At 45.2% G+C, this 12,254-nt stretch overlaps 1 protein-coding gene across 1 annotated transcript in view; it reads left to right on the top strand.

Moving 5' to 3' along the window:
- The window catches only part of LOC116672503 (phospholipase D1-like), a 58,649-nt gene extending 53,494 nt beyond the window's left edge, over positions 1 to 5,155 (top strand). Inside the window, 2 exon segments of the mRNA XM_032504388.1 lie at positions 3,651 to 3,771; positions 4,251 to 5,155. Of these exon segments, the coding sequence (XP_032360279.1) occupies positions 3,651 to 3,771; positions 4,251 to 4,475 (346 nt within the window). The 3' untranslated portion in view covers positions 4,476 to 5,155.
- Positions 5,156 to 12,254: the final 7,099 nt, after the last annotated feature.

Here is a 12,254-nt window from a genome sequence, read left to right as displayed (position 1 = left end):
CGCCAGTCTGTCTGTCTGTCGTCCGTGTCTGTCCTTCTGTCTGTCCTTCTGACTGTCTGTCCTGCCTGCTCTGTCTGAAGGTCTGACTGGCCTCCTGTCCTTCTGTCTGTCCTCGTCCCGTCTGTCTGTCTGTCGGCTGTCTGTCTGTCCTTCTGTCTGTCCTTCTGACTGTCTGTCTGCTGTCTCTGGTCTGTCGAACCGTGCTATCTGACTGTCTGTCCTGACTGTCCTGTCTGCTGTCTGTCTGCCTGTCTGTCTGTCTGTCGTCTGGTCTTCGTCCTTCTGTCTGTCCTTCTGAACGTCCGGTCTGCCTGCCTGTCTGTGGTCGACTGTCTGTCCTTCTGTCGTCATCTTCTGTCTGTCCTTCTGGTCTGTCTTCTGTCTGTCTTGCTGGTCTGCCTGTCTGTCTGTCTACGTTTCTGACTGTCTGTCTGCACTGTCTGTCTGACTGTCCTGTCTGTGTCTCCAGGTGGACGACCGGTGGATCAACTTCATCTCGTTCGCTGGGCTGAGGACCCACCGAGCTGGAGGGGAAGCTGTCACCGAGCTCATCTACGTCCACAGCAAGATGCGTCAGTCGCGACGACAACACCGTCATCATCGGTACTGTTCACGTTTTCACTGACACTCCTCTTGTGAAATGATAATGGCTGCATAACTAAATAATGATGTTCCCTTAAAAATAGGGCATAAGTTAACACCCCCATGGTTAAAATACAGGGGGCATAATATACACCCCCCATGTTAAAATACAGGGGGCATAAGTATACACCCCCCTATGTTAAAATACAGGTATAAATATGCACCCCCCTATGTTAAATACAGGGGCATAAGTATACACCCCCTATGTTAAGAATACAGGGGGCATAAGATACCCCCCCTATGTTAAATACAGGGGCATAAGTATACACCCCCCCGGTTAAATACACGGGTATAAGTATACCCCCCCCTATGTTAAAATACCAGGGGGCATAAGTATACACCCCCCATTTAAAATTCCATAGAAGCGGCCATTTTCCAATGACCAGTTATCAATCTGATAAACGCCCCCCCACACACACCACACACACACACACACCCACACATCACCCACACACAACACACACACACACACACAGCCCCAACACACCACACACACCCTCCTGATGTAGAAGATGTGATGTGAGTTCAGGTGTTGGCAGCGCCGTCTGGAGGACTCCGGAATGTCACTTCGTCTTCTTCTTCCCTTGTGTTTTTGCAGTTTCTGCCAACATCACACCGGACGCTGCGGGAAAGAGACAGGAGGTGGCCGGGATCGTGGGACTCGAGACGGTTACCGCGGTAATGGACGGCCAGGAGTACCAAGCTGGAAATACGCCTGCGCTCCTCCGAGTGCTTCAAGTACTGAAACATCCTGAAATCTGTCTGTTTGTCTGCTGTCTCTCTGTCTTTCTTCTGTCTGTCTACTCTGTCTGTCTGTGTTTGTCGTCTTGTCTGTATTGTGTGTGTTGTGTGTGTGTGGTGTGTGTATGTGTGTCTCTGTTTACTCAGGTCTGTTGTTTGTCTGTCCTCTCTCTGGGTGTCTCTGTTTACTCTGTATGTCTGTGTGCTGGTCTCTCTGTCTGGGTTGTCTGTCGCTTTCTCGTGTTTTATGTTCTCTGTCTACTCTGCCCTGCCTGTGTGTCTGGCCTCTGTCTGTGTGTCTGTCTCTCTGTCTGTGTGTCTGTCTCTCTGTCTGTGTGTCTCTGTCCTGTCGGCTGTCTGTCCTGTCTGTCTACCTCTGTCTGTCTGTTTGGTCTGTCTCTCTGTCTGTGTGTCTGTCTCTCTGTTCTGTCTGGCTGCTCTCGTCTGTGTGTCTGTCTCTGTCTGTGTGTCTCGGTCGTTGTCTGTTCTGTGGTGTCTGTCCCTACTCTGTCTGTCTGTGTGTCGGTCTGTCCTGCTGTTTTCTGTCTGTCGTCTGTCTGTCTGTCTCCTCTGTTTGTGTGTCTGTCTCGTTTCTGTTCTCTTGTCTGTGTGTCTCGTCGTGTCGGCTGTTTCTGTCGGCTGTGTGGTCTCCTGTCTGTCGTCTGTCTCTCCTGTCTTTCTGTCTGTGCTGTCTGCGGTGGTCTGTCGTCATCTTTGCAGTATAAATTAAAGTGACATTTTAAAAAATTTTGACATGATATAAGAGACATTTAGGGCAGAGACTCGTGCTCAACCTTAGACAGAATACAACAGAAAAACCAGGTTCATCAAATCGACTCAAAAACCTCTCGTCTCACTAAAATCCTGTTTGAACACAGATGATTCAAAGAAATCAACAGAATTTGAACAACGGTAAAATGATTTTAACATTGATGAAGAGCTGGTTCGACAGGCCGAGAGTCACGCATCAGAGAGTTTATTGGACCTCCTCCTCCTTTAAGTGACATCATCACTCTGCTTCTTGTTGCCTAACATCACAGCTCGCAACATCCTGCACAGTTTCACACATTCCCTTTCTGGTGTCCTCTTGTGTCTTCATGTCTCTTTAAGAAATAAATGTAAAAATTAGTAAAAGGAGAGAGAATAAAAGAAATAAATAAGAAAAAATTTAAGACTACGTCTTTAATCTTATAATCCAGAAAAAAACCCGCAAAAAGTAAAACACACCCAGGACCACCCCACGGACGCCAACCATAACAAACGGAAGTCGAGCGAACACGCCGGGGGAGCTCGGTGACCCAGGCGTACGAAACGGCGTGGCGTCACGTGAGGCTGGGCGCTGGGCCCACACCGCCGGATAGGGCTGCGACAGCCGGAACGAGCGGCGCGCCGCCAAACGCCAACCAAGCCCCCAGCCCAACCAAAGCCCCGCCGGGCGCCACCTGGGGTATACGAGTAGGGGGAGGGGGCCGGACAACCAACATCGCCTGGAAGCGCTACCTCTCCTTTGCGGCAGCGCCAACGCTACGTACCGGTGGGGGTGGGGGACACGACTACCCCACCGGGGCCCCCCACCCGACAGACCCGTTAACTGGGCGGCCGCTAGTAACCTACCTCCGTGGGGTGGTTAGCGCTTTCAGTGCTAAAGGGGGGGTAGACCCTGGGCGCCCGGGGCTCTGGGGGGGGCTGCCGGGACGCGGCCACCCCGCCGCCCCCTCAGCTGCCTTGGGGCCTACCTGGGGGGGGACGCGCGCTGGGAGACCAGGGTTCCACCTGTGAGCCGCGGGGGCCTTTGCGTCTGGGGGCTGGGGCTCCACGGACCCGCACCTCTCAAGGCCGTGGACCTGGGGTGGCGTAACCACGCCTCAGGTCGGGGGGGTTAAACCCGTGACCGGGTGGGTCGCCCTCTCCTTCGTCTCGCCTCTCTCTCTCTCAGCGCTCCTCTCTCAAGCTATCTCGAGGGGCCCCCCCCCCCGATGAAGGTTTATGGTGTGGGGTGTGCTATGGGAAAGAAATTCTGCGACCGACAAGTCCTGAGATCCATCTGTGGTACCTGATTCGATTGGGGTGTGCGGTTCTGGAAATAAGGCGTGTTAGGTCTTGTGTGCCCGGGCTCTCGGCTCGGTACAGAAGAAAGAAAGGGATGGCTCGGGTGGACTCATTCAGCTTCGGATCTCTCCGCCACTCGCTCTCTCTCTCTCTCCTCCATCTCCCTCCCCCTCTCTCTCTCTCGCACTCCTCGTCTCGGGCTCTCTCTGGTGTTGCCGGATGATTTAGGGCGCTCACACCGACCCCTCCATCCGACGTGTCGACCCCGTCAGTGACCGATTTCTACAAGAGTCTGGATGGCGCCCACTGCGCCCCACGGCCTCCATCTAACAGCTAAGGGTCAGTGTTCATGTCACAACTCCATCAGTAATCAGAAAAAAAGTGATTATTTCAGATATATGTTACTTATATGTAGTTGTTATGTGTATATGTCTATAATATATATATATATATATATGGAATTTGCCCATGGTGAATGGTGCATACATAAACAAACAAACAAAAATATTTATAATTAATATGAAATAAACAATTAATACTGAAAACAAAAACATAGGCCTCTAAATACAAGATAAATATTGCATAAGAAAAGAAAAAACAAGCTAAATGGGATTATATAGTATATGCAGATGTAAAGTCTGGAGGGGGGGCTAAGCTTAGTTTATCGGACCAAATGAGAAAATGTTACACCCCTAAATCGCGCTGAGTCTGCCGGTTGAAAGCAAGGCGCCCTTAAACTGAGTTCAGAACCAGTTCCTTGATCCTAATCCCTTGGTTCTGTCTCTGACTTGTCCGTCCGTCCGTCCTCTTGTCTTCAGGTGTTCCGTGTTCTTCCGTCCAGCGACGTGCGAAACATCCTGGAGCTGGAGGGCTACCTGGCCAAGCCGGGCCTGGACCGGGAGGACCCGGCCAAGGCTCAGGAAGAGCTGAAGAAGATCCGCGGCTTCGTGGTCCAGTTCCCTCTCCAGTTCCTGTGCGAGCAGAACCTGCTCCCCCCCATCGGCTCCAAGGAGGCCATGGTGCCCATGGAGACCTGGACCTGAAGCAGACCGACCCACCTGTGTGTTCATGTGTTCACGCGCTGCTTATGGAGGACTGGCAGGCTGATTCTGTCCCTTCTGGTGCCAGACTGGAGCTCATATTGGCTGAAAATAGCTAATCCGGTTCAAGGTTTTTATTTATTTACTCCTTTTAAAAGTTTTTTTTATAGTTACGACAACAACTTACGAGCCTCCCAGCCAAAGGGTTTTTTCTGAATCTCTGCACTACAGTGGTTCCCAACCCGTGGTCTGCGGACTAACACTGGCCCGTTGCCCATTTGCTGCTCGAATGTAATTTGAAAGCTGAAGAAAAAAGCTGAATGATAATTACAACTGGTTTGTGCAGTTAATACCTTGATCTTGGTGCAGTGTGCACCACAGAAACATCTGTCTGAACTACAACACCTTTAGAGTTTAAAGGAAAGATCAAGAGGTTTTTTTACTGTATAACGCTTGGTAATGAGATGTCTGACCCTCTTATACCGAACTGCCCCTGCACGGTTCGGCTCGACTCCCGTTTGGTACCAGTAGTTTTCTCTATTTCATGTTTTCACAGCCGATATTACCGTAATTTTCCTTTAAAATATTGTTTGGAGTCACAGCTGCTGGTCCCGGAGGAAGAAGATGGGATTCAGCTGCCGCCTGAGAGGAAACTCCAAGAGCGTGAAATGTTCTCATTATTTCCACAAAGAGCTTGAGTTTCTGTTCTGATTACCAGCGGAATTTGCAGCGTTGGCAGCCAAAATGACTTCCATAATGGCCTCGGCGGAGGTTGTGGACTAAGCCTCTGTACCAGCAGTGCCGCTGAATGCACGTGAACAACATCCCACTCGCTTGCTGAATCTCACTTTCCTTAAATTGCATCCCTGGTTCCTCCACTTGCTTCCCTTCCTCGAGTCCTGGTCTGTCCTAGTGAGGAAACACGGGAGAGACGCAAGAAAATCATTTCTGACAAGAGGGAACGAGGAAATGTGTTTTTTGAAGGATGAGACGTCCATTCCTCAAAATTCGTCAGCTGTTTGGGTGGAGTCAGTAACGGCTTTTTGCTGCACTGCTTCCGGGAAGGCTTCCTCTCTGTATCCTCGATCATAGCTCCTCTGACTCTATGCATCCTCGATCATAGCTCCTCTGACTCTATGCATCCTCGATCATTGCTCCTCTGACTCTATGTATCCTCGATCATAGCTCCTCTGACTCTATGTAACCTCGATCATAGCTCCTCTGACTCTATGTATCCTCGATCTTAGCTCCTCTGACTCTATGTATCCTTGATCATAGCTCCTCTGACTCTATGTAACCTCGATCATAGCTTCTCTGACTCTATGTATCCTCGATCATAGCTCCACTGACTCTATGTATCATCAATCATAGCTTCTCTGACTCTATGTATCCTCGATCATAGCTCCTTTGACTATATTTATCCTCGATCATAGCTCCTCTGACTCCATGCATCCTTAAACATAGCTCCTCTGACTCTATCTATCCTTGATCTTAGCTCCTCTGACTCTATGTATCCTCGATCCTAGCTCCTCTGACTCTATGTAACCTCAATCCTCGCTCCTCAGAGATCCCTTCACCCTCTTTACTCACTCATAGCTCCTCTGACTCTATGTATCCTCGATCATAGCTCCTCTGACTCTATTATCCCAATGCGATAGCTCCTCCTGACTCTATTAACCCAATCCTGCTTGTATGGGGCCCTATCACCCTCTATCCTGGCGCTCATAGCTCATCTGACATCTACATCCTCGATCATAGCTCCTGTGACTCTATGTAACCTCGCTCCTCGCTCCTCAGAGATCCCTTCACCCTCTATCCTGGCTCATAGCTCCTCAGAGACCCCTTCACCCTCAATCCTCGATCATAGCTCCTCAGAGACCCCTTCACCCTCTATCCTCAATCATAGCTCCTCAGAGATCCCTTCACCCTCTATCCTCGATCATAGCTCCTCAGAGATCCCTTCACCCTCTATCCTCGATCATAGCTCCTCAGAGATTCATCCTCCCTCTATCCTTGCTCCTCAGGGCCAGAATAAGAGCTTTGAGACGGCCTTTGCAAAGGAGGGATACAGTGACCTCCGGTGCAGGGGAGGAGATTATCAATTAAGAGAAGTGAAATTCAGCCGTTTTGATTGGGAAATCGTGGAGACTCTTATCAAGACAAAAACACACACATGCAAACACACACATGTACATGCAGACATGGAGAGAAGTGGACCTGCAGACGCATTCATGTTTACAAGAAGAAGATCAAGAAGGAAAAATGGAAGTGATCAACTCCGAGGCCTTAGACGCCTCCCCCCCCCCCCCCCCCCCCCCCCCCCCCCTTAAGTTAAAAAAAACCCGACTCGCTCCGTCATTCTCCAACAACACTATGACTCTTCTGTGTTGAGAGTTTGTCAAAGACACTAAGAGAGAAAAAGGACAGAGAGAGAGAGACTTTAATGAAGAGAAGAAGAAGAACAGGACGGGAGCTGTCAGCCGCTTCGTATCCATGACAACCGCCTTTTAATATCAACGTCAAACAGGAAATCACAAGTGCCAAAGATTATGTCAAGACAATGCATCCGCTCATTTACATTCCTCACGCTGTGGGTTCTACATTCAGCGTTAAGAGACCTGGTCTTTGTAGTTCTTTTAGGGGTGACGCTTTATTTTCACAGGTCTGCAAGTTCCTGGGACGTTTTCTGGAAAGAAGAAGAACAAAATAGGCGAAATGGGGTTTTTTTGTTTCATGCCCAAGTAAAAAAATGAACAGAAGCGTAGAGCTGCCACTCCTAAAAACTAAAAACGTATCAGTGCACGTTAGTGGCCTGCATACAGTAAATAATAATGATCTTTTATCAAGTTATAAGATGAAAAGTTTCAGTAATCATCACATCACTTATTAAAACTGACATTGAATCTTGAGCTACATTCAAGTCATTTTGGATTTATTAGAACATTTTGAACAGTTCACGTCAACCTCCTTGATGTTTATTAGAATTAAGTGCATTGAAATGTTCATTTTCTCTTTGAATATTTGGCCCAATTAATTGCACAGTTCATGCAAACACTCCTGCAGATGATGTAATGACAGAAGCTATAACAATAAATTATAACTTGATAAGTTTGCATGTTGTAAAAACATGAAAATATCTTGTCAATCATGTCATACATTTTTATATTTTTTGAGGCGCGGCAGTACTACGCTTTTGTAAAAACATTGCATATTTATAATTGGAAACTTTACTCTCCATATTACAGTTTTTTGCCTGTAGACAGATTGCTTTGCCCAGACTAAAAGACTCGAAATTACACTTTTAGTTGTTGAGAATTAATAAATTGAGATTTATCCTTTTCAGGAAACTGCCAGGAGATTACAGGCTTGAATGAAGTGTTACGGTTCTTGTTTTTAAAACTACATTACCCAGACTTATGCATGAAAAGTATATTATATATATATATATTAAAATGCTGCGTTTCATTCAAAGTGCGAGTTCTTTGGCAACGGGCAACTGAAACATTAAAACGTCTGTGAGCACCTTAGTTTCTGTTTTCACCGAGTGACCAAAAACATCAGTTTCTGCAGGTTTAAGATATCGATTCGTTGATTAAAGATGAAGAATTATTTTAAAGGTCAGAAACATTGGTGTTGTGCAGCTTCCACACGGTTAACCCTCGTGTTGTCGTCCTGTCGACCGTGCAATTAAAACCTTTTACACTTCATGTTAGCTTTAGTCGCTTTTCCTGAAGTTCAAAAAAAAGAAATTTGGCACTTTTCCTCATCTTTTTTGACATTTTTGTTGCTTTTCCTGATATGTTTGTAATTTTTTTGACACTTTCCTCATCTTTTTGTAATTTCTTTGGCACTTTTGGCACTTTTCCTCATCTTTTTTTGTAATTTATTTGACACTTCTGCTGCTTTTCCTGATGTTTTTGTCATTTTTTTGACACTTTTCCTCATCTTTTTGTAATTTTTTTGATTTCCTCATCTTTTTATAAATTTCTTTGACACTTTTGTCAATTTTCCTCGTGTTTTTGTAATTTTTGTGACACTTTCGTCGCTTTTCCTCATCTTTTTGTCATTTTTTTGACACTTTCCTCATCTTTTTGTAATTTCTTTGGCACTTTTGTCACTTTTCCTCATCTTTTTTTGTCATTTATTTGACACTTCTGCTGCTTTTCCTGATGTTTTTGTCATTTTTTTGACACTTTTTCTCATCTTTTTGTAATTTTTTTGACACTTTTGTCGCTTTTCCTCATCTTTTTGTATTTTTTTTGACACTTTTCCTCATCTTTTTATAAATTTCTTTGACACTTTTGTCAATTTTCCTCATGTTTTTGTAATTTTTGTGACACTTTTGTGACTTTTTTTCAAGCTTTTTTTATGACATTTTTGTCACTTTTGATCCAAGTTTTTTATCAAGTCTTTTTTCCAAGTTATTGAAGCTTTTCCAACAAGTTTTTTGTCACTTTTTTTTTACGTCTTTTCAAGTCAATTTCGTCAGCACTTTATTTAAAGTCTTCATGTTTTCCCCCACTTTTTCGTGACATTTTAGTAACATTTTTCAACGTTCTTTTACCATTTTTTTTTTTTCAAATGCTATACAACTGAATACAAACCCCAAATTCAAGTAAAGTCCTGAACTGCTCATTTGTTTAACTTGTGAAGAGCCTCGTATGGAACCACCCACATTACATTCTTTGACAATTTCGTTGAAAGAAACCCACATCTTTGACATAAAAACATTTTGAAAATGGGTCAAATTTGACCCGAGGACAACAGGAGGGTTAAGTTAGTGTCTAGATTTCCAATTTTTAAGCCATTTGAAATGCAGCACCGATGCTTCTTAGTCTTCCTCGTTGGTGTGTGAGCGATCTGCATGAAGCCGTTCTGTGCTATGAACTCGACCCAGAAGAAAAGCAGTAGACGATGCTCGGAGCTGACGGCACGACAGCAGCTCGTTGCCATTAAACAGACATATTTAAAAATAAAAGCATGAGCTCTGCAGACTGACTGATTGCCTTTAAAGCCACGGATGTCCCTGATGCTAAACATCGTGCCTGTGTCCAGAAGCTGTGTCGTCCAGATGCACCTGAACCTTCTCTACTGTTAATATTTATGATAAATGGGACTTTAAATGTACTCTTGCTTTTTAACCCTTGTGTTGTCTTCCCGTCCACCAGGAATGTGTGATCCCTGTGGGTCAAAATTTGAAAATGAATTGTGTTTTTGTCACTTTTCTCAATGTGTTTTTATTTATTTATTTATTTTTTTTAACCCTCGTGTTGTCCTCGGGTCAAACTGACCCGTTTCAAAGTGGTTTATATCAGAAATAATGGATTCCTTTCAACCAAATTGCCCAAAAACAACATAAATGATTCCATACGACACGCTTCAGGTGAAGTTAATGATGACTTTCATTGAATTTTTTGGGCGTTTTATGTAATCTTATAGCATTTAAATTCTTTTGTTTAACGGTTTCCAAACAGTATCCGGACTAAACTTTGACATCTACCCATCTGAGATCCTCTGATCTCAACTATTAGTCAAAATAATTAATAATTTCTGCCTTTTTAACTTCAAAAAACGTATATATAATTTGATATAAATGAGGTTTGTTGACCATGAATTCCAAGAATAAGTGTAAAAACTGTTATTAAACCAGCTCAGGTTTTTAAAAAAAAGCAGCAAAAGCTGGAAAAAGTGACAAAAACATCGGAAAAGCACCAAAAAAAAATGTAATTTTGACCTGGAAGGGCAAGTTCATGGTTGACGGGAAGACAACGCGACACATTCGTTCACGGTGAATAAAACCTAATTTATATGAAATACCTAATTCGTGACTTTAGATAAAAAGCGGACATTGTGAATTGTTTTGAATAATCGCTTTGATCCGAGGATGTTGAGCGAATCACCGACTGGCATCTGTCGAAGTTAAGTCGCCGGATGTTCTGAAACCGTTTCAATTTGATTAAATCGCCTCAAATTCAACGAAAGTAAATCATCAGTTGTACCTGCGGTGAATGTCGCATGTCTTCCATACAACGTGCATGCATCCATGTTATTTGGGGTAGTATGTTGTAAGAAACCATATTCTGATATTGAAAACTTTAAAACAGGGGGACAAAACCAGGCAGGCAGGAAGGGGGAGAGGACGAGGGGGGGGAGGAGGAGAAGAGGGGGAGGAAGAGGGGGAACACCACGAAGCGAGGGGAGGGGGAGGAGGAGGACAGAGGGGGGAGAAGAAACAGGGGGACAACACAAGGAGCCGGGGAGGGGGAGGAGAAGAGGGGGACAACCAAGGGCGGGGAGAGATTGAGGGGAGGGGAGGAGGCGGAAGAGGGGGGAGGAAACGGGGGACAACCACAAGGGGAGAGGGGAGAGGAGGATGAGGAGGCGGAGAGAGGAGGCCGGAGGAGGAAAAGCGGAGGAGGAACCGGGGAGAGGACAGAGGTGGCGGGGGAGGGGAGAGAAGAGAGAAGAAAAACAGGGGGGGACCCACAAGGAGGAGGAGGAGGCGGGAGGGAGGGGAAGAGGGGAGAGGGAGGAGGGATGGAGGAGGAGGCTGAGGGAGGAGAAGAGGGAAGAGGAGGGGAGGAAGAGGAGGAGGAAGCGGGAGAGGAGAGGGGATTGAGGAGGAGGAAAGGAGGAGGAAAGAGGGAGAGGAGGAGGAGGGGGGTCTGGTTATTCCACGATGAGAGAAACACACGCTCTGGTTTATTGGCATTTTTTTTTTACCAATCCCAATCGTCATGGACGCGCCGTAAGCGCTGGACGGAGCCATGGTGCCGCTGAAAAACCTCCTCTGGAAGGAGCAATCGACACGTTGAATTACAGCTTTCCTTTTCCCAGCTACGTGTACCAATGCTTCGTGAGAACAGCCGGATGTCAAACACAAACGTGTATTTACAGTTTTGGTTTTCATTTGTATTCTTTTTCAGTCATTAATCAGGAATGCACCCGTCCTCCTGTCTCTGCTGTCTGACTTCATCCCCGTGTCTCTATAGAAATGCACCATTTGCACAGACTGTTGTTGTTGTTCCCATTGATCCGCATCATCACGTCATGCGTCGCTTTTTGTGAAATGACGGCATAAATAAACAATGTAATAATAAGTTGTGGAAAAAGATCATGTCTCATTCATATCATGGGTAGAACAGAACTTTTTCTTACGTTTTTGTCCCTTTTTTCAACACTTTTGATGCTTGTTTTTCAATGTTTGTCCCTTTTTTTTGACGTTTCCAACACTACGTAACACTAACTTATTAACTTTAGTTTTACAGTTATTTTTGGAATTTATGGTCAATAAACCTCATTTATAGGAAATTATACCTAATGTTGGAGTTAGAAAAGCAGAAATTAGGAATTATTGAGACTAAAATTAAAGGAATGGATGTTGATGATAATCACAGACTGGAATATGTCAACTTTTACTCAATACTATTTCAACAACACTTCACTTTGTTTTACAATGCTATAAAATATAATAAGACCCAAAATTAATGAAAGTAGAGATTTGTACTTGGCAAAGAGCGTTGGAATCAATCATGTTATTTTGGGGAATTAAAAAGAACATTGATATAGGACAACATGAGGACAACATGAGGACAACATGGGGACAACATGAGGACAACATGGGGACAACATGAGGACAACAGGAGGACAACATGAGGACAACATGAGGGTTAAAGGGACAGTTCAGATGTTTCTCAGTGTGTTTGTGTGGGCTGCTTCTCCATGGTCAGTGTGTATAGTCAGTGTGTGTATGTGTAGTCAGTGTGTGTAGTCAGTGTGTGT

Source organism: Etheostoma spectabile, chromosome 22 (genome assembly GCF_008692095.1).
Source record: "Etheostoma spectabile isolate EspeVRDwgs_2016 chromosome 22, UIUC_Espe_1.0, whole genome shotgun sequence".
In the NCBI taxonomy this organism is placed as follows: domain Eukaryota; kingdom Metazoa; phylum Chordata; class Actinopteri; order Perciformes; family Percidae; genus Etheostoma; species Etheostoma spectabile.
This window is presented reverse-complemented; position numbering and strand designations above follow the sequence as displayed.